This window comes from Zosterops lateralis (assembly GCF_965231275.1).
Source record: "Zosterops lateralis genome assembly, chromosome: 4".
In the NCBI taxonomy this organism is placed as follows: Eukaryota; Metazoa; Chordata; class Aves; order Passeriformes; family Zosteropidae; genus Zosterops; species Zosterops lateralis.
The window spans coordinates 32,899,734-32,926,278 of NC_139765.1; the positions used below are offsets into that span (position 1 = coordinate 32,899,734).

The 26,545-nt window shown below is 34.2% G+C and overlaps 1 protein-coding gene across 1 annotated transcript in view; it reads right to left on the bottom strand.

Annotated features, from left to right (window-relative positions):
- LRRIQ1 (leucine rich repeats and IQ motif containing 1) overlaps nucleotides 1-26,545 on the bottom strand; it is a gene marked incomplete at both ends in the record, with an annotated part of 102,926 nt that overhangs the window by 60,552 nt on the left and 15,829 nt on the right. The window contains 6 exons of the mRNA XM_083859631.1: nucleotides 5,084-5,203; nucleotides 7,656-7,794; nucleotides 9,784-10,260; nucleotides 17,699-17,875; nucleotides 20,584-20,677; nucleotides 20,976-21,049. Of these exons, the coding sequence (XP_083715757.1) occupies nucleotides 5,084-5,203; nucleotides 7,656-7,794; nucleotides 9,784-10,260; nucleotides 17,699-17,875; nucleotides 20,584-20,677; nucleotides 20,976-21,049 (1,081 nt within the window). The remainder of the gene's footprint in view (nucleotides 1-5,083; nucleotides 5,204-7,655; nucleotides 7,795-9,783; nucleotides 10,261-17,698; nucleotides 17,876-20,583; nucleotides 20,678-20,975; nucleotides 21,050-26,545) is intronic.

Consider the following 26,545-nt stretch of genomic DNA (forward strand, 5'->3'; position numbering starts at 1 on the left):
TACTTCTAAGCCCAGAATATCTGAGACAAGTAGAAAATGAGATAAGCAGCACTGCTTAAAAAGGTAGAGGTCTTATGCATCTGCAGATGCCACAGACTATGAACAGCATGCCACCCCCTATTGCAGCAGCTGAAGCAACAGGAACATATCAGGGGATTATTGATAAACATTCATGGAAAAAAGATTGATATCCAGTATCGTCTTAGGAGAAAGCTTTTTCCTTCATTTTAAAAGAAGAGTGTGGATCTCATTAAATTTCCTACACACACTATTTTGCTTTTCTACAACACTGTAACTCTACATGAAATTTGATGTAAAAAGGGTCACATTCTTTGCAGCATACAATACAGAAAAGCTGGATGCTGATCTGACATTTATAAGCAATTGCAGGAGCTAGTCTTATATAAGAGTGTCAAGATACAAGAAATGTTATGGGGACCTTCTAATCCATGGGCTACACTTATTTCCTGGCACTAGCCAGAAAACAGCAATCACTGTCACAAGCTCAAAATCATAAGCTCTCAGTGTGAGACAAACCACAGTATGAAGGATTATCAGAAAAGAAAACAAAACACACTACATGGGTCTAGTTTGGACATGTGATAAGAAAATTAAAGATGGGAGACATGAGGGAATTCTTTCTCTAATTACTGTCTACTTATTAAGAGTTAGCACACATGAGCTAGTTCTTATTCTTCCCACCTCTCAGGAAAGAAAAAAATGTGAAGAAAGAAAAATAAAACTGCTACGTACCTGCTGTGGAATGCAAACAAAAAATTAGGAATGGCTATGAATGTGGATATGCAAAAAAAAACCAAAAGAGACTGAAACTCCTGAACGATAATTTCAAAAGCTGTTAAAAAGACTGGAATTTAAAAAAATCTACATAATCAAACTCAGAAAAAGAACAACACCGTCTCAGGGCAACAGTGTTATCTCCTTTGATGAACAAAGCAGTGATGGATTTCTTTTTAACTGGGTTGCAACTTATAAAGTGACTTTGTTTTTTTAAAAAAAAAGTATGACTAAAGTGACTTAAATTAAAAATGAAGTCTAAAATAGAGAACTTACTTGGTGTGTCATGCAATCATCAATATTGGCATTTCTCTTGATGAGAAGATGTGTCCATATGTTTATTCAGTGTAGGAAAACAGTAATTTATTCATTGGTCATTGCTCAGGGTAAAGAATTGTCTAAAAATTCATCATATCTAATTTATTCAGTTTTCTTACACCTTGGCAAGTTTAGATATTTTGCATTTGGCTCACATCATATTTACATCAAGAAAACAATACTGATATTTAGATGGTACAGAAGTAAGAGCTGTGTCAAGCAAATGTGCTGTCAGATTTCATCCACCAGAGGTAAAGTGAGCTCTGCCTTGTAGATCGTGTGCTACATGGATGGACTGCTGATGAAAGGTTGCCTTAAGATCAGCCTTCTGGAGCATGTAGGCTGGAATTCTCCAAAGTCCACATGAAAGACGTGAAGATATCACTAAATACCAGGCTCATACTTTGTGAAACATCTGTTGGCCAGATCTGTCATGTCATCCGGGATAGTCTGACATCGCACAATCAAGCAGACACAAAACACCACTGCTATCAATTGCCTCTGAATGGCTTTGACAATGTATGGGAGTTGATATGAATACAAGAAGGTATCAGCAATGGTTCAGGTGAAATGACTAGTATTCAAGCTATTGTTAGAAAGATAAAGCCCATTCCTCTAGCCTAATCACATGCAATCCATTTTTCATGTGACACAGTAATTAACTGGCACTAAAAATATACTATTGTTCAATGGGCATAAATAAAGATCTTTGTCATAGACTAGGGTTTCCCCCATGCTGTTTCACAGTCTCACCTTCCATGGAACATTGGGTACACTGAATTTATAATGAAGATATTAAACATTTCTTTTGTGAAGACTGATGCCAAATGACTTATTGCACTGTGATATTTACAAATGGTTTAGATAGGTGCTTGCACAGTAGTGATTTTGTAGAATGTTAGATACCAGTGAATAAAATCATAATGGCTGAAACCTACATAACAGTATAAGAAAAACCTAAACCACCACAACACAAAAGAGTGAACTATTCAAAAAGCTTTTAGAAAAGATTTAAGACATTTATATCAGCTTCCAATAAGGCAAGGGTTTTTTCCCTTCTCTTTAATTTCATTCACCCTGTACACTGAAATCTGCAGTACAAAAAGGTATTCAAGTGTTTTTCTCTTCCTTCAAACCCTAGCATATGGGATCTCTTAGCCCAGCAATATGTACTCTTCCCTACACACTTGTTTGAGACACAACAGATAGCCACTGATACCATGTGTCATTATTTGGCTCTGCTTCAGTACTTTGCTATAAAACATTGAGACCAGAAAGGAAGGAATAGGAAGTATAGACTGTTCCAAGTTTCTGCTGCTTGTTGCTCCTCCAGAAGTAGGAAGTCCACATGATTTGGTATTACTCAACTGCAGAGAACGAAACAGCCAAACACACATGGAAACAGACAATCTAGTATTGAGTAGCTAGCCTGGGCTAGACAGAGCAGTGTATGCCCAGTAAGTCTTCAGCACAGACAACATATATACACTTGAAAAAAAACCCCAAAAAACAACAAAACAGAAGACAAATATTGGAGGGTATCATTCCAGTTGCAGTCATCAATGTTAAACATTTAAATATTCACTCACTGACAAAAAAATCCTTCACAGACATATACATTGTAAATTTATATATGTTGTTATATTTTTTATCACAAGAAGCTAAGGGCTTGAGTAACTTATACGACACCAGACCACAGTTCAGCCTTTGAGCCTCCTGTGCAAACTAAAATGTCAAATGTCAGCTTGTGGTTCACCTGTCACCACCTGAACCTAAACACTTCCTGAGAATTTCTCCCTTAAGCCATGTTTTATTTCATTCCTGATAAACTCAGTAATAATTTGGGGAAAAAAAAAAAAAAAAAAAAAAAAAAAAAGAAAAATAAGTAAAAAGAAAGAAATAACTGTGTGGCAACACCAGAGGGTGATACAGCACAAATCTCTCTGAAATCAGCTGTGCTTCTTTCTCCTGCCTTCTCCATCCTCTCCTTTTCTCCCTCACCTCAGGAACACCTACCTGCCTGAATGCAATTGTCTTGTTGACACAAAGATGGAACAAAATTGCCTGTGTAGTTTTCAGTTAAGCAATTAAAGCCCTGAAAACCAAACATGACAGGGTTATTTGGGCCAGACAGAGTAAGATAAGAATGGCTCAAGTGAATGACTGCATGTAAAACTCTGGCCTACTGGCTGATTAGCTCTAAACAGGATATTTTCCTTCTTTAATATATGAACAGGTATTTCCTCCCTACGTGAAGAAATAAAGCCTTCAACATTCTGCTTTTTATTATTTTAGAAAGAAGCCAGGGATCAGAGAACATCAACTAATTGAACTGTTTTGTATATGTATTTCAAATTAAAATGAAAAAGGTCCTAAAATTTAAGCCAGATCTCTATGTTTACATACACACATTTCTCGTCTACCAAATGATTCTTGGAACTTCTGCCTCAAACTATTTGCCCGCTCTTAAATAAAGCAGTAATTCTGAAAATGTACTTTAAAATAGTTGCTAAAAAAGAGAAGAAAAAAAAAATTACCCTAAGTCATCAACTCATTGGTAATAATTTCCTAGAAAGCCCAGCTATTTTCTTTGGGGAGGAGTTGGCAAAAGATGACCAAAGACTGATCAACTGCAAACTGCACTGCACCAACCGACAGCATACTTGATTTCGTAACTCCATGATCCATACAAACATCTAATTATAAATGGGACCTTGTCCTGCCAGTAGCAGGGCTATTACATCAATCTCCTTTGCAACATTACAGTGGAATATTGATAAATGGCTCTTGTAAAGACACAGCAGCTGAATAAGCACATTCAGAGACAAGAGTTCATGAAAAAAATCTTTGTTATATCCTCTTAGGTCTCAAAAGGCCACACCACTGTTAGGTTTTTTTGCTTTACCTCAAAACACACCAAAAAAAAAAAAAAAAAAAAAAAAAAAAAAAAAAAAAAAAAAGGCAGCCAATGAATGGGAACAATTAGAGAAAACAGTTCTCCACACAAGTACATACGTGACTGATCAACAGCTGCCTTAGTATTTAATATGCATACTGGGTCTAGAACTTCCCATATAGATTGTCTTTTGAGGCTACAAAGAAAAAATTCTTTAAAGATTTCTTTTTTTCTTATTTACTGAATGACAATATTGATCCCATAGATACTTTTTTTTTTTTTAATCTAAGTACTAACTATAGCTAAATTCAATTTTGAATGTCATGTTATTCCTCAAATTCCTCTGGAGCCCACTTTTATTTCTCTAGAATGGAAGCTTCTCATCCAATTTCAATCCTTTTGAAACTGAAAGAACATTTCTAACTCTATATAATTTGTAAAAATAACTAGCAATAATTTGTGTTTATTTGGCTTAACAGAGCTGCTAAGTATGGGGTTAGGGCTTTCTTTTTCTGATTTAAGTGTACTTCTCTAAATAGTTTAGTACTGTATTTAAACCTCTGATCTTTTCAGCACACTACACACAAAATAATAAGCCTGCTTCATCTTTTGCTTGGAGGATATGTTCTTTTTACTGAAATACAGCTGACATTCAGTGTTGCAGTATTTTTTAAATTGATCTCATTCTAACATGAAAATGAACAAAATACACATTAAAATATTACTAAAATTATAATTTGTTACTAAAATATTAAAAATATAAACATTTTGGAACAAAAGGAACTGTTTCCTTATTCTCATTTCATTGCCCTTTAGCTGTAAAAATATATGGCATTCTACAGTGGGTGTGACATTATCAACACAGTAAGTATCAGAGCATCTCAAAGAGCAGGAAGCAGTGAATCCAAGACAAATAAATTTAAATCAGCTATAAGTAAGAAATCCTTCTCTTTTTTTTGGACATAAACGTGTTAATTCTAACCTTGGTAGTGCTTTCCATTTTTTTTTATTTCCAACACCTACATGATTGCTTAAGAAAAATAGTGAAGACTTTATGCTAATTACTGCACTTACTTCAGAAAATCTGAAAGCATCCACATTTATTTCTTCATATTCATCTTCCACTTCATCACTTTTAACATCTGCAAGAGCACTGGCCAGTTTCTTTCGCAAAAGAAAACCCTTCCAAAATGCCTAAACAAAAAATTTAAAGCATGTTATACACATCCATAGATCAAACCCAAATCCAGATTCTCTATGTTATCCCATTAGGAAGATAAAACATCTTGGGCCTTTGTTTAATAGCTCAATGATCTGTTTTTTGAACTTTATGTGACATTTAAAACTACAAGACAAATTAAATGCCAGCATATGTCTAAAGCTTAGAGTACTCAGGAGGCTCTCCACAAGTAAGCAGAAAGGAATCCTGCAACTCCCTCAACTACAAACCTGGGTCAACTAATTAATTATTTGACAATTCCTTCAGGGACTATTATAAACTGAAAGGAAAGGCTACATAAGAAAAACCTAAGTGCCAACTTTCAAATTACTGAGAATAAAAATACAGATGTAGTAAATGTCTTATGGTTTACAAGTATCAATTCTTGGAGACATCTCATGTAATTGACCTAGGTCAGTTACTCTTTCTTAACTGTCTAAGATCCTTATTTAAAAAAATATTACCAGTAAGCATAATCATCTCTAAGAAAAAGGAGCACATTAGGAATTAAAGTGCTAGAAAACTAAGAAGGGTGTTAGGAACACATGCCAAGCATAGAATAATGTCCAGCAAAAACATTTCTGAGATCAAAATGAGATAAATGGAACTAAGAAAACTGCATACAAGACAGCAACTTCCTCCCCAAATCAGTATTTGATGTCATTAGAATTCAAGATGCCCCATGCATTTAAAACACCATGCAAAATATTCTCACTGAGATAAAAGAAGTGGTGTTGTAAACCTTTAATGGCTCTGCAATGAAGGCACTAAAACAGGAACGGTAAATCTCATATTCTGCCTTAACATTTAGATTATAATTTTTAGAAGAAGCTTGTCCAACCACATAAATTATTGAAAATGTTACTTTTTACACACATATTTCCCAATTATTTTAAAATTATTAAATTCCCAATTATTTTAAAATTATTAAATATTTTAGAGCTGCTTTCTTACAATTTCATTGTTGTTATTTTTCTATGGACCTTCATAAGTATCCAGGTAAAATATCCTGATATTACTGAGTGATCAAATGACAAATACACTTCATTCAAAGACAATTAGTTTTTACAGATTCAAAGGAGAAAAGCAATCCTAATGATATATGCAGAAGGATAAACTGTGAGGCAGCTGCTAACAGAGATCTATGAAAGCACCGGCTCAGTGCTCAGTCATGATCAAAAAGAAAAATGCAGTAGGTTTTTTTTACTACAAATTACATGCAGTAGTTTTTAAGGAACAAAATAAAAATTTCTTACTGTACAAATTGATTCTGTATCTGCCTATGCAATTCAGTTTTTTTGCTTCATTAAAAAAGATTATAACAGAATACTTTGTACCTCAGTGAGGTACAAAAATATAAAGAGTATTACAGAGAAATGTGAAAAGAGACTAAAAAGACTAAAATTTTATTTACGAAAAGTGGATACAAGGATGGATGTATGAGAGATCTAAATTTCTTTAATATGAACAGAAGATAAATAATTTTTTTTTTTCATACTCACTTTGGGAATTACCATGTTTGAAAAAAATGAAAGGAAGCACATATTAATCACTATACAGATTTGTTAAATGCACCACTTTAACATATAGTAGAGGTCAAATAAATAAGTTCAAAAATGGATCAAATAAGTATATGGAAATCAATTATTAATATTCTAGCTACATTATACTCTAATAACAAATTTTTGCTTCTAAATCACTTTGCCACTTTTGAAATTTGTATATTAGACTTACTCTAGGGAATGCTTCCAAGTTAACTTGAAACATGAAATTGACAGAAGTGAGTTGCTTCAAAATGCAGAAAATAACCCCATGAACCTTGTCAACTTGGCAGGCAAATACTGATTACCAGACCAAACAGAGTCAAGGTATGGACTTCAACTCTTGCCCATAGTAATCCATTCTGTTTAACTGTTATTAGCACAGTGTGTGCCATAGGACAGCCCTAGGCCATGGTCTGTTCCCAAGGACAATAGGGATAAAGTAATCCTGGGTTTTGGAGATGGGAAGAGAAGGAAAGAAATGGATAAGTAGGATAGAAGAGACAGGAAGATTATTTATTCATATAGATATCAGACACAACATGAGTTACACAGCATCCATCAGTTTCATAGCATAGACAGGCCGCAAGAAGAACACGGGCAAAAGTATCTCTTAAACATAATATTAGAATTAAATCAAGTAAAATAATTCAGGGAAAATACTTGAAAAAAAGGAAAACATTTTTATGTTTCTATAAAGCTTTTTGTAAATAAGTATCTGTTTTAGAAACACTAAGCTTATGCTGACTAAATAAAACAAAAATGTTTAATTGTGAAACTTAATAAGATAATAAGCAAAAAATAGAGAGAAGATAATGATTACACAAAACCAGAAAGATATTTTTTGTTATTAAACTTAAAAAATAAGAAAATACCATAAGCCAACCTGGATTACTGTGGCAGCTTCATGTTTCTGTCTCAAAGATTCTACAAACTGACGATTCTCTGTTTTACTGCAGTCATTTTTCCTCTGAGCATGATACTGCCGCCAAAAGGACTGAATCAAGGATGCTGCCATATGTAGTCTCATGGAGAAATAAACATATTTATGATTCATATAGTCTCACCAATACAACTAGATTATAATATCTGCCAAACTTCAACTATAAAACATAGCACTGTGTTTTGAAACAAATGAAAAGTTGTGCCACTAAACGAGAAATTACAATCCAGATGTGACATATATGTTCAGAAACACTGGAGAATATTCACATCACATAACTTCTGAATCCAATTATCTAAGAACTAATCTCCACTGGGCTCTGTTCTGTGAATAATCACAGTGGAGGAAGAGTCCTCAAAGGAAGGATTAGGAGCAGAAGTGGTGTAACAATGACTGAAGAAACTGTTGGAGGAGTCTACCTATTTCCACTGACCATAAAAAAAAAAAAAAAAAAAAAAAGGAAAACCCCAAAAGAAACCCAAAAAATCCAAACAAACAAACCCTCAAGCCAAAAACAAACAAATCAACCCCAAAACAAAACCAAGTAGTAAAGAAGGATAAATACTGTAAACTGCATGAGACGTGTATTTTCAGAAGAGCAGACAGGAAAAACACAGAAAGTGCAATTTTACCTTTTGTCTGTTTTTGCCCTTTAAGTCTTCTGACCACTGGTTATATGTGTACATTTTTTAATTTGTTCATTTTTTAACAAGCACTAAGTACAGACTGTTTAGATCTGGTCAGTGATTCAGATTTCTAAAGACATGTTCAACTAATTCATACTGATGGAGGAAAGGTATAATGCCAGCTCTGCATTATGACTTTATTATCTTGGAATTCTTTTCTCCACAAAATACTCATTTCCATTGGATAGTGTATGAAAGAAAAGTAATCTAAATTTCCAATCTCTACATAATTCCTTTCCTTGTGTAGTCAATCTATTTAAATAGAGGACTACTAGTCAGCATTAAAAAAAATCACACTTCAGAGGTCAAGACAAATACAAAAAGTGGTTTTCATTCTGTTTGTAAGAGAACTCTTTGAAAACACACTTAGAAAATTCATTCAAAACATTAATAAAAACTAAATTAACTATTTTTAAAAATTTTTTGAAGTATTCATCTCATGCAATAAATTAATGTATTCTTGCTTTCACCTTGCTGAGAGGTGATCATGAATTGGATGGTCTTCCTTAATCACAAATTTTATGACAAATTATTAATGCTTTAAGTACTTACTAAGCAGTTTCCTATTTACCATAAGCCTAAACAACTCAAAGAAGCACACCTGCCATACTTGCTTTTTACTGTTCTCAAGACATCTGTTTTTGAAACAGAATTCTTACGAAATTTTAACTCAATTCTTGAGGATTTACTGCAAAAAATCCAGCTTCTGTTTCCCTTGTCTGTACATCCAGAACCATAAAAATCAGCAGCAAACATATTCCAAAGAGGTAATAAGCCAGTTTGTTTCATGCAGGAGAAAATCTGGGGATACAAGTTGAACTGGCCTCTCACCTCTGCCTCTACTTTTAAGAAGCGGGTTAAGGTATGCTGGAGGAGTACCAAAAGCAGGGCAGGCCATTAGCTCTTCTGTCATCACAACAGCAGAAGTCTGGCCTAAATCAAGGGATTAGGATGGTAGATTTAAGCAATTTTTTCTCTTGTCTTCTAAATGGTACTGACCGTAAAGTTTACACAGATGAATCTTAACTGTCTAATCAGTAACTTTGGCAAAAAACTCTTACATTAGTTTCTAGTTAATGTCCTCCAAAGTTTCTGCAAAACATTTGGCATTTGCGTTCCTAACCCTGTATGTGTCATTGAATTGGTGTCTTAACATTATCTGAAGTATGTAAATATCTATATCCTAATATACCAACTGGGAGAATATCAGGATTCTTAATTGTTAATATGGAAGCCTACTGTGCAACACTTGAATATACCTCTTTATTGTCTAATAAGCTTAAAAATATTATCTTACAAGTTCTGTGCCTGTTTTAAGCAAAAGACCCTTGCTCCTATTGCCTATCTGTATTATCGATCTGAAAGCAACCTGACATCAGCCTTACCTTTCTGTATCATTCCCAAAGTGCTGGAGATTTCTTCCCATATCACTTGCTACTGTCACCGACTGTTGCAATGTGAGTTGGCCTGACATGTTATTGTTGCCTTTGCTCTCACCACTGAAATTAATACAAGATTCAGTGCTCTTCTGCTTCACCCTCTGATCTCCTCTACTTTCCTTCTGGTGCACAGGTATGGAGGAGTTAATGAATGTGGCCTGAATATCACCAGTAGTAATCCATCTTTTGGAAGGATCTAACAAGACCTGTTTATTTTCTGTCACACCCATGATAAAGAGGTTATTTTCCTGTAGGCAGGCAGTGGATGTTTGCTTTAAATGATTTTGAAGTGCTTCTGGTCCATCTCTGTCAGTAACATTTAGTTCACCATACTCATGTACATATCGATGTTTAATACTAAGTTTCAGCAATTGGTTAAAGTACCAGCATTGTCCCAGTGCAGAATCAATAGAAGCAGCAATTCTGGAAAAAAAAAAATTTACATGTCTGTTAGAATGCTTTAAAATAAATTCCCTCTAAATTTAGATTATTTTCTAAAATAGCTTGTATTTTCAAGTATTCTTATGTGTTTCCATATTCTTACAACAAATAGAATTACTCTGATTGGAAATCCAGCTTCAGTAATTAAAAATCTTTGCCTTTTTTTCAACATATTTAAAATATAATCACATGTATTTCTTATTTTACTCTGAGTTTTTCTAAAAGAAAATGTTTTCAGTCTTTTCAAAATAGCCATTGCAGCATTTCATTACATGCATTTCACTATTAACTTTCTGTGTGCTTAGTGGCATGGGAAGGCCAAATTTTTAGAGGATTTGAGGCAATTTTGCCTTAATAATCCAGTCTTACCTGGCAACTATGAAAGCTCATATAAAAATAACAGTAATTTTAAAATTTAGCCAAGAACTAAAGCAACAAAACTCAAACTTAGATTCAAACCAACAAACTACAATGTCTAAAGAAAATTCAGCAATTCATAAACTGTCAAGTAAAGATCCTTTTGTCAATATAAGGGAAAATGCTAGACTGAAGCAACAGTAATGTATGAAGTCTGGCTCTCATTAGTTCTTTGTGTTACACTGTCAAAATGATGAGGATAAATAAGAGTAAATACGAACTAATTGTTACAGATTCAGATGGCTGTCTGTACTTTGGATGGTGTTTGTTAATTTTATTAGGTAGCAGATACTTCTGGAATCATGAAAACATTTTCGTTTAATAGTATAGATAGATAGAAGCAGAGATCTGTAATCTGGTACTAATTTCAGAGGAGTACAAAGTCAATTCTAAGTCAGCAGTCCAAGAGAAAAAGTAGAGATAGGATCAATTTTTTTGTTGGTCTGGAAAAAGTAAGCCCTAAAATTACAGTTAGAATAACAGAAACTTCCTTCCTATTCGTCATTCTGGAAAGGTGAAATTTTTATAAGGTTTTACTGGGGACTCTTTACCATTATAATTGTATCCTCAGTGAAGTTCAACTAAGAATATTTTAGATTTTTAAGAACGTAATCAATCAGATCTTACAGGAGTAAAAAGGATTCCAACTCTTCCCCTGCTAGTGCAACTTCAGTGCTATTGGACAAAATCTGAATGGGAAAATTGATCTACACAACTTAAGCACCTAACTCACTGTGCGATAGCTGTACATTTGATTGTCCACTCTAAAACATTGCTCATACTGCTGCTAATTCCACACATAGAGCAAGTCCTAAAAATATTTAAACCAATCTATACATTTGTTTAAGGATCTAACATACTACATAGTAAGAATAACAATTTCTTTAACAGAAAATACTTAAAGCATTAGTTAAATATATTGAATTAGTTCAAGTATTTAAAAAATATAAGACTGGTACAAGATCATTACCAAATTTCTACATAAAATAATATGGCGAGAAGACAAAAAGAAAAGAAAAAAATGGAAAAAAATCCATTCCCACCTGTTTTTTTTTCCCTTTTGTTTTATTTTGTTGGCTTGTTTATGAAAATTAAAATATTGCAGAAAACCCAGAATGCTTTATATATTGACCAAAAAAATATTTCCTACGAAAACCGTATCCTGAGTATCCTTGCTCATTGTCAAAAAAAAAAAAAAAAAAAAACAGAAAGAAAGAAAAACAAACCACTATAACAGTGAATCCTCTCCTTTGAGAGGTGCAGGTGTATCTTGAGCAGCTGTTCCATCCTTCCAGTGCCTATGAATATGTCAAGTAGAAATAGCAGGGGAGACTGAGGAGATGAAAATTAAGGCAGGGAATAATTTTGTGGCCACCAGGGATCGTGTGTTAGGCTTTTTTTTATAGAGGTTGCTTTCTGGGCAATTTTTCCAAGCAGTGGCTGCAAAACACCATCTTGTCACTCTGGGCATGCACCCTCTCCCATACCTTCCCTGGCAATCCACAATTATGCTTTGATTTTGCAGGATTTTTAAGCTGCTCTCTGTAGCAGGAGCTTTTTGGTTTAGGCAGTCATATTAGTTTAAGTTAAAAGAAACTACAAAGGAAGCTGGAGTGATATTTCAGAGACTTATGTGCAATGAAGTGGCATGGTGTGTTTGAGGTTCTCCTGCAAAAGCAGAGCTCCAGTGCATGGACACCAAAGGTCACGATGGGGCCTGAGCACTAACTTGGTGGCAGTCAGCTTGGTGGTTCCCTTCACTGAACAGGGATATCAGGCAGCCTATCAACACATTGCAACTTTCTCAGTGTCTCAATAGCACTGCACTCTTGACACCAGAGATGTGTTCCTGAAGATTGCTATTCAAATCACAGAAAGAAAGCTGCTGTAATGGCAAATATGCAGGATTGGTTTACTTCTTTAATGGAAAAAAACAAACAAACAAACAAACAAAAAAATACAGGGAAAGAGAGAAGACAAAGTAAAAAATACAACAATATTAAGACATTTGATACCGTAATATTTCCTTTTCAATTAATGTAAATTCATTGTTTGCCTTTCAGACATTTTCCAGTGTTATTTGTTACATTTTAACCTGGAATTGCTTCTTGGTTAAGATCTGACCAAGGTTTTAAACATATATTGGCATCAAGACAAAACAAGAAATGGAATTATAACAGAGGAGGAACAACTGACATTGAAGAAGGCTTCAAGCATCAGCAGTTGTTATCTAGAACTCTCATACCATTTCTTTGTAGCCTCTCATGAGCAGCTCCACACAGCTCTGGCTCTTTTTCTCCTTCTCTCTTCCTTCTGCACTTCCAGCTAGCTCCTTCCTGTCCCTGTCACAGCCACCTAACCCTGTCTGTCCCTCATACAAGATCTTACCCTTTCTACCCCCTGCACAACCTCCTGACACTTTGTCCTCACAGTACAGCCAGCAGACTCCAACAGGCTCCCTACCAGTTCACTCACTCTTTCATCACACTCATAGCTGTGAGGGCAAGGCTGTTCCCACTCTGTGGGTAACTGACACAGCTACAATATATCAGAGGCAAGATTCCCTTCAGCACTAGTTCTGTCTTCCCACAGAGTTATCCTATGGAAGCACCAGTATCCATAGTGTCTGGCTGCTTAGCATGCAATGAAATATAGACAAATATGGTGGCTTTGCAACAGCAACATTTTTATGGCTTTCAGCTTTGACCAGCAAATTCCTTCATGTTCAGTTGCTGCCAGGCTACCCATGGCTTTATTTTCATCATAACAAGTGAAAGTGATTTAAGCCATATGCAAATTTTAGGAGAACCACAAAGCATAACCACTGCTTTTGCAGTGGGAGAAAGGAACAAGCTGGAAGAGCAAGGGATGAGTCTCGCCGTACTGTGCAAATGTGCTAGACTAGTGGCCCTGATACTAAAGAACAAGATATTATTTTCACAAAAAAATACTAAGAGCAACAATTAAACCTACCTTTTTTTTTTTTTTTTTTTTTTTTTCACCAGATACCTCTCTATTTGTGCTAGCATTTTCCAAGGACTTTCAGGAAGCATTAGAATCAGATTTGAATCTATTCAGAAATTTAAGTCAGGCATTCATTAAGGACTGTTACAACTTCAGTCCTCACATCAATTCACAAAGAGTATCCATCAGTGTCCTGGTTAATCTAGACCAAAACCTGCTCAATTCCCATGCAATGCTTGGCAATGGAGGAGTAGAGGTGGGGAGGAATAAACATCACTGGCAGCACCTAGAAAGAATAAGGATCCATCCACAGCTTGACTTAACAGATCGAGAAAAAGGACAAATTATTCATGCTCAAAAGCTTCCAGTGGAGCTAAATTCAGCAAAAATGTTGCTACTTAAAAAATTCAAAGTGGCAGCAGAGGCTTTCTTGTAGAGCTAACACATTTTGTATAGAATTTTCTACTGCAATCACACCTGCAATGGTGCAATGGCTGCCTGGTTATTTAAAGAGCATAATTTTGTCAGACTGGGACAGTAAATCTGGACAAGTCAGCAGAACAAATCTCTGAGGCAAAAAAAGGGCAAAAGCAAAAGGGACAGGCTTGGAAAAAACAAGCCAGTTCTGATCAGGAATGGCAGTTTTCTCCTGGCCTTGCAGTTAAATCATAGTTAATATTCTATTCTTTCATATGCTAGTGTGTGCTAATTAAGACTTTGCTTAATATCATGTTTTCCACTGCTGTGACTTCCATAATTATAATACATGGAATATTCAAATAGTACACCTCAATTTATGTGAGCTTTTGTTTGCAATAATGCAGGGTAAAACACAACCTCTTCAGGGAAGCTTCAATAAGCATCATTACTGATGTTCAACTGCAGTTTACCAAAGTCCCTTACAAATATGGAACAGGTTGCTGTTGACATATTCTCTCCTTGCAACACCATTTATGAAATTCCTGCCTATACTGTATATTCTGTAATACACATACAGTATTTATAAAGTTCAAGTTCCACTAGCCAGACAACTGCACATCTCATGGCTGAAAATAAATTACTGCAGCACAGCTATCATAATATTTTTTACCTGATTACTTATTACAAGTCATCTAAAGGTTATGTGACAGAAAACATTTAGTATAATAGATAAATTCAATTTTAAAGTCAGTTTTATTCTTAAGCATGGCAACAACAGAGAAGTTTTGGGAAGAAAGAGCACAGAGAATTTAACTGGGTAGCAGTGGTGTATGAAACAGATTAGGCAAGCAAGCAGTGATTACTTTTGGCAGCTTACATACTTGAGGTCGCACCTACAGGGGCTCATAACTTAGCAAGATGTGAAACAGATAGAAGTTTGCTCTATTGCTGGCCTGTTGTTTAGCAATGTCACATTAATTCAGTCAAAGTATTGCAATATGTACACATAATAGCTATGCTGCTAAGGCTTATATACAAACAAGTTGTTTAAAGTTTCTTTTATGAACTGCAGTTGCAATGGTTTTCAAGTCATCCATAAATTTTACTTCAGTCAAAATAAAAGATAGATGGCTTTAACACACAATAAATTAATTTTAAGACCAAATTTGAGACAAGATGCTTCAATCATGTAATTGTAACCAATTTAAAAGATCACTAATACATTCTCAAAAGCCTAGGAAAAAAGCCTCCCTCCTCAGCACTCCCTACCCTCCCTCCACCCAAACCATACACTCAGGAAAGAAGAGACGCTACATAATCACCTCTTTCCACTACTGCTCTTCTCAAATGTCTACAGGCTCTTTCAAACGTTTCTCTTTCAAAATTTACATAGAATCATAGAAAAATTCTCAAGTGAAGGAACCTCAGGAGGTCTCTGGTTCAACCTTCTGCTTCAAAGCTGGGTTAGTTCTCAAATCAGACCAGGCTGCTCAGGTTTTCATCCAGTCAGGTCTAGGAAATCTCCAAGAAAAAGACTGTACAACCACTCTGGGCAGCCTATTGCAATCATCACCATCCTGCCCTAAAAAGGTTTTTCCTTATGTCCAGTTGTACTATCTCTGGCTGGAATGAATTAATTCCCATTACAGTTGCCCATATAATGCTGTGACTTAATATGTGACCAAAATCACATTGCTAAAACACTAATGTTTTACTGAACAGGGCTTGGACAGAGTCAAGGCTTTTCTCTTCCACTCAGCAAGTAGCCTGGGAGTGGGCAGAAGGCCTCCTTCCTTTACCTCCTTCCTAGATAAAGACCTTTGCACCTGTCCTTGTTGAATTTACAAGGTTCCTGGTGACTGTCCTCTCATCTTGCCTATGTCTGATTCTGTAGCCCTCCTCTCAGCAGTTGCCTTTGAATACTTGTGGTCTGCAAGTGCAGTAAGTGCGCACTCCATCTCCTGCTCCCAGTCTTTGATAAAAGACATTAGTAGTATAACTCAACTTCCAAAAGTAGCATGAGCCACATACTACTCATAATTAATGGATGGCCTGAACCTGATGACCCAACACATTTCTTATTTATCTCCATTTATGTAGAATAAAGAAAAAAAAAATTAGGAATATCATCTTTCCCTCTCATTTTTTACCATCCTGCAGAAATGTATATAAAAGTAAGGTCTTTAAATTCTACTACAGTTTGCTCACAAGTCATAGCCTAATTATAAATTGGGTTTTTTTCTGCAAAAAGATAATGATGGAATGTCTAAACATCAGACATGGAAAAATTTTCTCAATCATAGAAAAGGAGAGCTTTATTTTCCTTTATGAAAAAGAAAGGAGAGAACACCATTTCAGGATGGTAAACACATTAGGAAATATCAGCTTCTCACCTGAAAACCAGAAGCCAAAAATCACAGAAGTGGAGGAGACATATCTTGATAGTTTAATGGGGAAACATTTAACTTTTAGGAGCCACTTACACATTACATCTGTCATAGAAAAATGCACTATATCAATTTCTCCCAACTAATTTCAATCTAATTCTTAATACAAACCTCTTTTCAAGTGAATCTGATTCTGAGCTATGAAGATTTTATTGCAGCTTAGTAAAAGCTGCAATAATACAACAATGTAATAAACTGTTAGCTAGTAACAAGATAACATGGATACACAGGCTTACATGCAAACACAAAATAGCTAGATTCTAAAAAAAATGTGTGTACTTTTCCTGAGCCAACAAAGGATGCAAGGCAAAGTTCAAATGAAAACAATGTAAAACAGCACGTGCTTCACCTGCTCTGGGATAATTTGCAGTACCTGCACAGTACAGAATCAAGAAAACTACTTTTCCAAAAATTAAAACGTAAGTTGGATATTCAAAGGACTATAAGGATTTTCTGAACCTGCTGGGAAATGAAAAGGAACTATGAAAGGAAAAATCATTATGAAGTGCAGAAATGAGTAGTGTGAGATATTTAGATATTATAAAACAAATAAAACATAGCATATGTAAGAGATAAATTACCACTTGCATGGTCTCAACTGAAGTTACTGGACAACTAACCAAGGTAACAGTGATAAAGGTAGCAATTATGACAAAATTAAAGACCTGCAAACAGATCCATCTAATTCCCCACCTTAAAAGAAAATAGGTCATATCTTCTGCAATTTTTTAGAATGTGAATAACTTACACACGGAAAACAGATTATAAAAATAGAAATAAATATGAAAATAAAAATAGAGCATATTGTACCAACAACCAAATTAGATTTGATTAAGTTAAAGTTGGAAATCATGTTAATATGATTATACAACTTTCAGGATTTAAGCTACAGTTCCTGCATAGTACTGTACTATGTTGTGTGTATGAATTCATTTAACTACTACTAAGTACAGGCTTTGAATCACCTGTTTTCTCAAACTTAAAGTAACAAAACTCAAGGCCCCCATAACTTAATATCTGTCTAAAACAGACTTTGCTCTGAAGGCAATTTCTTACCCTAATACATTTCCAGGCAAAAAGCTCCAAGCAAAATTCATATGTCAACAAGTACTTCAGTAACAATACATAAAAAAATATTTCTGAATGCAATTTATATCCACATAAGTACGTACTCCAATTCAGCAGCCTTTTTTTTCAGGCAAACAATTTCTTCAAGTTGAACTTGACAAAGTTCCAGAAATGTTCCTAATTCTGATGCTTTGATTTTTCCAGTTGTGGGTAAAGTATGATGGGTTAAGATTTCACCATCAAGCAACTGTAAATTAGGAAGGACCTCCAGCATAGAAGACCTTAGGAAAAAAAAATCATAATTAGTTTTTTTAAAAAAATCCTTATGCTCAAACACCCATTTTATTGATACAATCATGTAACAATACAGAACACAAAGATAGTTCTCTAAATGTTTTCATATATTTGTCCTTATTTCATATGTTAGCAATTTAACTAAGAATTTAAACTAAATAATAATATAAGGAATAAAACACAGAATATAGCAAGACTTCTTAATACTTCATTAGTATAAAGAGCACTGCTGAAATACACCAAGAAGGTCAATGGCAACAGTCTCAAATCACTAGGGCTAGAATTTTACTTCCACAAACCTCAACAGGAGAATTTGACACACTCATGCATATGCACCCGTAATTCATTTGATTAGTCAGCAACACAGCAAACTAAGTCATAGGATTACAATACAGCGCTGATTTTGTTGACACATCAGAAAACTTAAATTTTAAAACTGCACAAAATACTAAACCTTGCCAATTCTACTCCCTTTATCATTTGTGTATACCACATGTACTGACTGACATGCTATTTGGTAGGCCTGACAGGAAAAAAAAAAATCTACTTTTGAAATACTGAATTTGGGTCAGTGAAAGGAATGAGAGCAAAAATGAAATTTCCTTGCTATAAAAAGGACAGCTGTGGCCACTGATGTAAGAAAAATTATGTACAATAAACTTACCTAACCAAAAAAAAAAAAAAAAATTAAAATGTATCATCAATGCAGTCGCATTTATGTTATTTAGAGATGTAAGCCAGTACTGCAATCTTGTTTCACATATTTCTTGTTCCAGACCAAATTTGTTGAAAGTTTGAAAACTGAAAAATTATATCAGTTCTCAATATTTTCATTAATTTAGTTTTAAGTAACATGAATTCTTGAAAGAATACCAATTCTAGGCAGTAAAACCCCCTATTATTGAAAAAGATAGTATTGTTTTCAAAATTTTGGAACTCCCTGACTATTCTCTGTGAAGGTAAAGGACTACTACTGAGCTCAAACAGCATACACTAAGTTTAAATTCAGAGAAAGTTTCTATTAATATGTTATAATAGTCCAAATAACAGAATAGAACATGAGTTTTTGCAAATAGAAAACTTTCCTTCTCTACTGCCTATTAGTGAAGTCTATGACCATCTGAAGTACATTTGGAATAAAATTATGGGTTTAGATCAACAGTTCCAAAACACAGGGAGAAATTACTGAGGCTGATGTTGAATAGCGATACACCAAAACAGTGACATATCAAAGTTGATCAATGATGGAAGTTTTGTCTTTTAGAGCTGTGGGATCTCAACACTCATTTTTCCAGCTGGGTTCCTCTTGGTGAAGGGCTGCATCAATATTTCATTTACTGAAAACTTCCTGGTGAATATTCTGTCACTTAAGAAGCTCTATTAATCATTAGAGCATTGAAACATATTCCCCTAGGAGTACTCAAACTGATCCCAGGGTTTAATTTTTAGAAAGAGATTTCTTACTACTTCACTTTTGTTGGTGTTATCACTGGCTGGACATGAAAGTACAAAACCGATTGGGAAATTTTACAACTAATTCCTTTGTTGGTATCAAGGGGTTATGTAAAGTTCACTGGAACATATTGTCTGAAGTTACAGTCAATGCTGTATTCAGCAAATCCATATTTCATAGTATCCCATACTTTAAATCCTTTAGACAAATTAATCTCTTGTCTAATCATAAAAGCTCTATTGATTTAAGCAATCTAAAGTGTCAGTTCTCATAGTTAAATTTCAATTCAGAAAGCTTTTACTTCCAGGTTACAAGTGAAATAACATTTAGTTTTGTAAAATAGTGTGAATTCAAAAACAGAAAATGAAATTTAAAATACTGTCACAGTCACAGAATTTTATGAACGAAATTACTTGCAGGAACCATGGGGTGCAAATAAGTCTGTTCATTAAAACATCAAACAAACCAATCAAGAATGTACTTGCACAGCTGTCTTTTAATCTACTCAAACACTTATAACTAAAAGGTTGAAATAGTTGAGTTTTTTTCTTTTGATTAAGAACTCTAAATATGTACAAAAATATTCAAATGGAAGATATAAATGTAAGGGTGGTTTTGGTTTTTTAGGTTTTAGTATGGACAGCAAGACTAGGGCAGTGATCATACCCCTGTACTTGGCAGTAGTGAGGCCACACCTCAAGTACTATGTCTAATATGCAAAAAAATTATACAAAAACCCTATTCATTTCCAATTTTACTACTATGGTTTACAAACCCATGTAACTACTCATTTCAGGAATCATGGTAACTGAATATCATTTTGTATGTCAAGTTTCTTTTCTACCCTACTCATTTTTATATAGAGATATATCATAATCTCTAGGACTAGCTCTGATTTTTCAGATCATTATCACAGTATTATACACCACTGAAGTTACAGCATTACTCTTACATCTCTTTCATAATTATAAGAGCTATTAAGTTTTGATGTAGAGATAATGAATTTGAAGAAGCATAAAAAAGGCTAATTTTCAGTGACTAAGGAAAAATCAAACATTCATCCTGACCTTTTCTTCTAAGAGACGCTACCCCTTCACTAGCTATGCGCAATGTGAATCTGCCACAGCAGTGAGACTCTTCAGACTATATGTGGGAGTGTTTCTACTATTTAAATAAGACACATACAACAATCTGTTGTCTGATTTTGATTTTTGATTTAGCAAATTAAAGTATTTTTCTTACCTCCAGTTCTTTTCTTGGAGAAGAGGATTCCCACTCAATGACAACTCCTTTAGTTTATGGCAGCCACTAAACCATGTATGGACATCTTTAAGATCTGTAGTACAGCAGAAAGATACCTAAATATGCCCGACTGCAGAACCATCTTATCTCCCATAAATTCTTACATGAAAGTAAAATGTACCAATATCACGCAGTCCTAAAAGCAAGACTGCTATCTATACATAATAGTTTTAATTAATATCTATAACATTCATGTTTGGAAAATATTTGTATATTTTCCATATAAACATCTCTTATAAATACATGGGAACAGTCCCATTCAAATCAGTTTATAATTTAACTCAGAAATTCTTATTAGAATGGGTTGGTTTTTTTTTTTTAACACAACTCACCTGACAAGCAGTTATTTTTGATATCTAGCTTTTCCAAAAATACAAATGATTTTAAAGGCACAAGGTCAGTTAATCTAAGAACAAAACAGAAAAGATTTTTTAAAAAAATAAACACCAGTTCATAAACAGAAAGGCACCAGAATCTTTTGCAGGCACAACAATTTACTTACTTATATAAAAACATTCCTATTAATTTATCCAAGATGCCAGCACTAATTATTGAAATTTTAACTTGAAAGATTTTTTAGTTTTCTCAGCACCTCAGTTTTAATATTTTCTCATTAATGTGTTTTTATCTGATAAATATTTCATTCTGTCCCCCGAAGTCTTATAAATTTACACAACTCACCTGGCTTTTCTTTAGGCAGCATAACTAGAATGGTACTAATAGAAGGTCCTGATTCTGGAGGAAAAAAAGAGTTGCTTGTCTTCTTTCTTCTTTCCTAATTTCTCAACTTCTTATCAGGTTGTTTCTCTTCTCAATCAGCACATTACTTCCTAGATCCTAAAACTAACATACCTGCTGTCATGGATGTATTTTTCAACAGGTCAGGCTGCACTATCCTGTAATATATTTTTAGTGCCTCCTCTGTCTTACTACTTCTGTCAGATTGTGTCAAATAGGTTCCGATTATTGAGACAGCTATGGAATTGGGTATGGAATTGCTCTTCTTGTATTGTCAGAGCTTTTCTTGAGCAATAATGCAGCAAAGCAGTACTCAAGACAGGACAAAATTCTTGTTTGCAGTACTGAAGAGTAAATGTAAAGAAACTGAGTTGACATTCATCTATACAAAGGAATTGAGATTGTAAGATCTGTGTTATTGCTACTACTAAGGGATTAAGGCTCAATGTTATTTCTTTGCTTACGAACTTTCATTGATGCAAGAATGAATCTTGAATGGTTTGTTCAGCTACCAGGCTATTGCCAAATATTAACTTTCAGATTAAAGTTTATCTTGGTTTATGTTAAATATGAAAGAGGCAGGAAAAGGTAAAAATCTAGATGCAAAGAATCCAAATTATCAACTAAAACTAGAATGTTTAAGCACATGGTACACGATTATACCTTTTTTTTAAGAAATACATGTTTAGGCAACATGTTTCATCCCTGTAAGGGCAAGGCCCTAGCATAACAAGAGAATGTTAACAGAAATGGCACTGCATGTGGTCAGTTTGTGACTGCTAATTTTCACAGAAAGTAGTATTTTCTGAGGGTGTTGTGCCTTTGACAGGTATAAACCAGAATTCTTTCTGTCTGAAAAATGACCCTACAAAAAATGAAACATACTCAAAATTGTTGAGAGGCAAAAATGCATCTTTGTTGCTGAAATGTATGACTATGCTGTGTATCTAGCACAGGCTTTACAACTGAAAGGCACAGCTGAATTTTACTCTGGTGCACTAATTATAGGTTGTAGATTATTTAATCTTATTGAAAACACAACCAAATTCAAAACAGAAAAAAAATAATTTCCACATTCAGTTGAGAAGTATTTCTATACAACAACCCAACGTTTTAAGAGTAAATACAGAGAAACAGATAGAAAAACAACTGAGTATGTGCCACTATACTTCCATTGCTTTCTCAAACTACATTGTAAAGTTGTCCTGCTTCTAATCCTAACTAATTCTATTTCCTCTGTGCTATGGAAGCTTTCCATGTAATTAAATAACTATGAACAAGTACTGACTCTATAAAGCATTAAGCCTTACATGTAGATCTGTATATAGTACTGCAAATTTCACCATTTTAGTTTCTCATCATCAGTCAATAGTACATAAATATATTTAATATTCATAACAAATATCATCATAGATATTACTGGCTAATAGTATGGCTGCAAAAACTGAAAATTCATGACTATAGATTCCTATATTCAGAAAACAAATGTCATATTTTGCATAAGGGACAAAAGATAATGCAGGGTTTTTATTTATAATGAGTTCTCTGGATCTTTATCAGCATATGCTGTGATGAATTAGAAATTGTCTACTGGACTGTCCTTGCCTGCCGTTGGCATTATGAGAGTTAAAACATTTCTCCGTCATTCTATAGCTTTCCCTTTACCGACATTCTTTGTTAATTTTTTTCCTAAGAAAATTCAAACCAGAAAGACAAAGGACATTACTGAAAACTTAATACTACTTGACCTTGTCACATTAGCCCTGGGCATAAGAGAGATATAAATTACAAAGAAGACACAAAAGTAAAAGATATTCACAAAAAAGCAAGCTATAGCTTCCTTTTTCTGCTCCCATTTAAGGCCCTAGCAGAACAGGTCAGAGATAGACTTTTTGTATTTTATGTGGCTATATCAGAAAAAAAGATTTAAGAATACTTGCAAGTAGGCATCAGAGGAAATAAAGATTGTGTTTCTGAACATAAATAGCAGTTGCTGCTCAAGATGGTCTAAATCCTGCTGTGCAAGTGCTTTTCCCCAGAAAAATTAGCATTGATGTTAATAAGCAGTTAAGCGGAAGCAGGGCAAAATAACTAAAATAAATTCATCATAATCTAGATCTTTAGGTAAAGACCAGATTTCTTTTTCATTCTTTAAATTATACAGTTCACTTTGCAATAATCACATATTTATGAACAGTAAATACATAGAATATAGGAAATCTGTCAAGCAGCCAGTTTGCTTCTTTGAATACTCTAGTAGGCAGTACTTCAAGTACATTACCCATGATGCCACATACTTAAAGACAAACTTATCACCAGCAAAGAATTACTGAAAATTATTTTTAAAAATCTAGAGTGGAAAGGATAGGATGGAGAAAACCACTATATAATAGTATAGCTTTTTTCATTAATGACTTATTTCAACATCCAATGATATTTAGATTGGTCATGATAATTCTGGAAAAGTGGTCAAATTCTCAAAACATCATGGCTTGCAAGGAGCTCAACTTTAACATCTGAGAAATTCATTTAAAAACACAGATACCATATTTAAGTTGAGAGAATAATGCATGCTAAGAAAGAACTTAACCAACTTTTTAGCATTTCTACTATAAGCATTTTAGGAATAATATGCATCTAGATGCAGAAACATGGGAGCAAAATGTTCACAACAGATTTGATTTGAGCCAAACCATTTTCCCAAAATAAAAAGAAACTTTTCAGAAGACTGCAATTCTTAAATATTAATTTTAATTTATCTCACTTAGGTTATCCTAGTGAAAAGCAAGAGATAGCAAAAAAAAAAAAAAAAAAAAAAAAAAAAAAAAAAAAAAAAAAAAATTAGTCCCATTAATACCACATTGAAACAGAAATGTTAGGAGGGATTTTGTCTGTTTTGAAGTTGAACCTGACTACCTGAACAGTACATTTAGCAACTCGCTGTAAAACTTCTAGATGAAAAAGACATTAACTAGCAAGTTGCATACTTTAATGGGATTACATGTAAATATAAATACCACATGAACTGTTAACACATATTAAAAAATTATTAATTTTACACAAGGACAAGGTTGTTTTCTCCTACATCTAAACCTTTATCCACAACAGAAGAAAAAGAACATGTCTCTTTTTCAAACTAGCTTAATAGTTGTGTCCTCAGCTGCTATAATATAGAGCACGGACCTTCACAGTCCCAATTCTGCAGAAAACAAGTCAAGAGGATATTCATCATTGTCTTTGGTCAATTGTGTCTTGATCAAGAATACGCTTTGTATGTAAAAGCCACAAGAAAACACTTAAAAGCAGCAGTGGTGAAATAGCTGTCTTTTTTCTAATTTGAAGGAGTTAATCACGACCTGATTTACTTCCTTGTTACGCTGTAGGTTCAAAACTATTTAAAACAAATAATTTTTGGAGTTTTACCTTTGACAGTTTCTGGTTTATGATGAAGACAAAGCATCTCAGGAATAAAAATGTCCTGTAAATTAGTGTAAAAATTTTCTTTTCACAGTACTTCACTTTCAGAAAGAATATAGAATCATAGCATTATCATTATATTGGCTTCCTGCAGTCAGTAGAGAGGAAATGGCACTCAGTGCACACTTGGAAAAAATTCACAAAATTGCACTGGCTGTAGGATAAAAGTAAAGAAACAGCTTTTCTTTCAACAGCTTACTCCATTACATTTACTGTTTCTATAGAACATCAAGTTACTTATGCTATAGCACACACATATGGAGCTGCTTAAAAGTGTACATAAAGTGAGTGTAACAGAGCAGGCTACTGAAATGTCAGGAATTTTGAGGCTTTTAATATGAATTTAAGACTATCTTGTCCTGATTGTCACAAAGATTTGCCATAAGCCATCGATAGGGAAAGAAGGGGAATTGCTTGGGGACAAGATTTATACTTATTTTCAGCATGTCCAGTCTGTTGATGCAAAAATATGTCCTTTCTCATAGCCCAGCCAAAGGAACTCAGCAGACCAAACACTGCATCTCTGCTTGGCTACTGGAAAACCAGAACAAGCACTACAATGAACATTAAAAACTGTAAGATGGTGGGATAGGCAAGTGACTTAAGATCATGCTGGACATGGCCAGTCCAGTACAACCTAAATCCAGAGGCTGCATTCAAGCTGTCCCTGATACTGTGCTCACAAGTCCCTAGCAGGTATATGAAATCTTCAAGGAGTTTTGCAAACACTTTATTACACACAGGATAGCTACACTGGAGGAAGAAAAGGAAACTACAAGAATATAGAGCCACATTATTGTGTGTTCCACAAAAAAACTCCAAATAAGACAGGGGAAAAAATAGCTAAGAACAAGAATTAAATCAAGCAGTGTGACTCAAAATCTAATGCTTAACATATAATGCTCTTGCTTAATCACAGGCAGGAAGCACTTTCTCCAAACTCCAGAAGAATTCATAACGGAACGAAAAATCCCAAACCCTAGAAGCCTGAGCAGGAACTTGAAGATTAGATTCTGTAGATATTTTATTTACATCCAAGAGTCTCCATGAATAGTACTTCACTAGAGATGTTATGAAAACAGTCTGAAAAGTTATATAGAAATATAGGTTATATATACTTAAATAATACTCAATTTCCATAAAGGACATTGCTTATAATAACAGGACTCAGTCTCACACATCCTTTTTCCCCACAGGCTCCCAGACACAACTGGCTCTGCTGAACTAAATGTCACATGGGGTGGGATTCTTCTGTTCAGATGTAGATACCTACACATGAGGTGGTCATTTTGATTTTTTTTAATAGTCAATGAAGATGAACAGGCACTTTTAGGCTATGATTAGTCCCAAAGCAAGCAGCTAAAAATGGCAGATGAATCACCCTTTAAAAACATCTATTCACTAACAGGAGAGTGAAGTAACTAGTTGAGAGTGTATTTCTATATATGGTATGTAGTATTCTGTTTGTTAAACTGAGATCAGTCTTATTCAGAACAAAATGATTACAATATAAAAAAATATTGGATATTAATTTAAAATTAATTTTCCTATTAACATATTGCAAGTTCCATTTAATGTTTCAAATCTTTTTTAACAAAATTTAAATTGAAAAAAAGGGGGTGGCAAAAATAAAGATTTTTAATCCAGGATATCCAGTCATTCTACCTCTAAAGATGTACATATTATC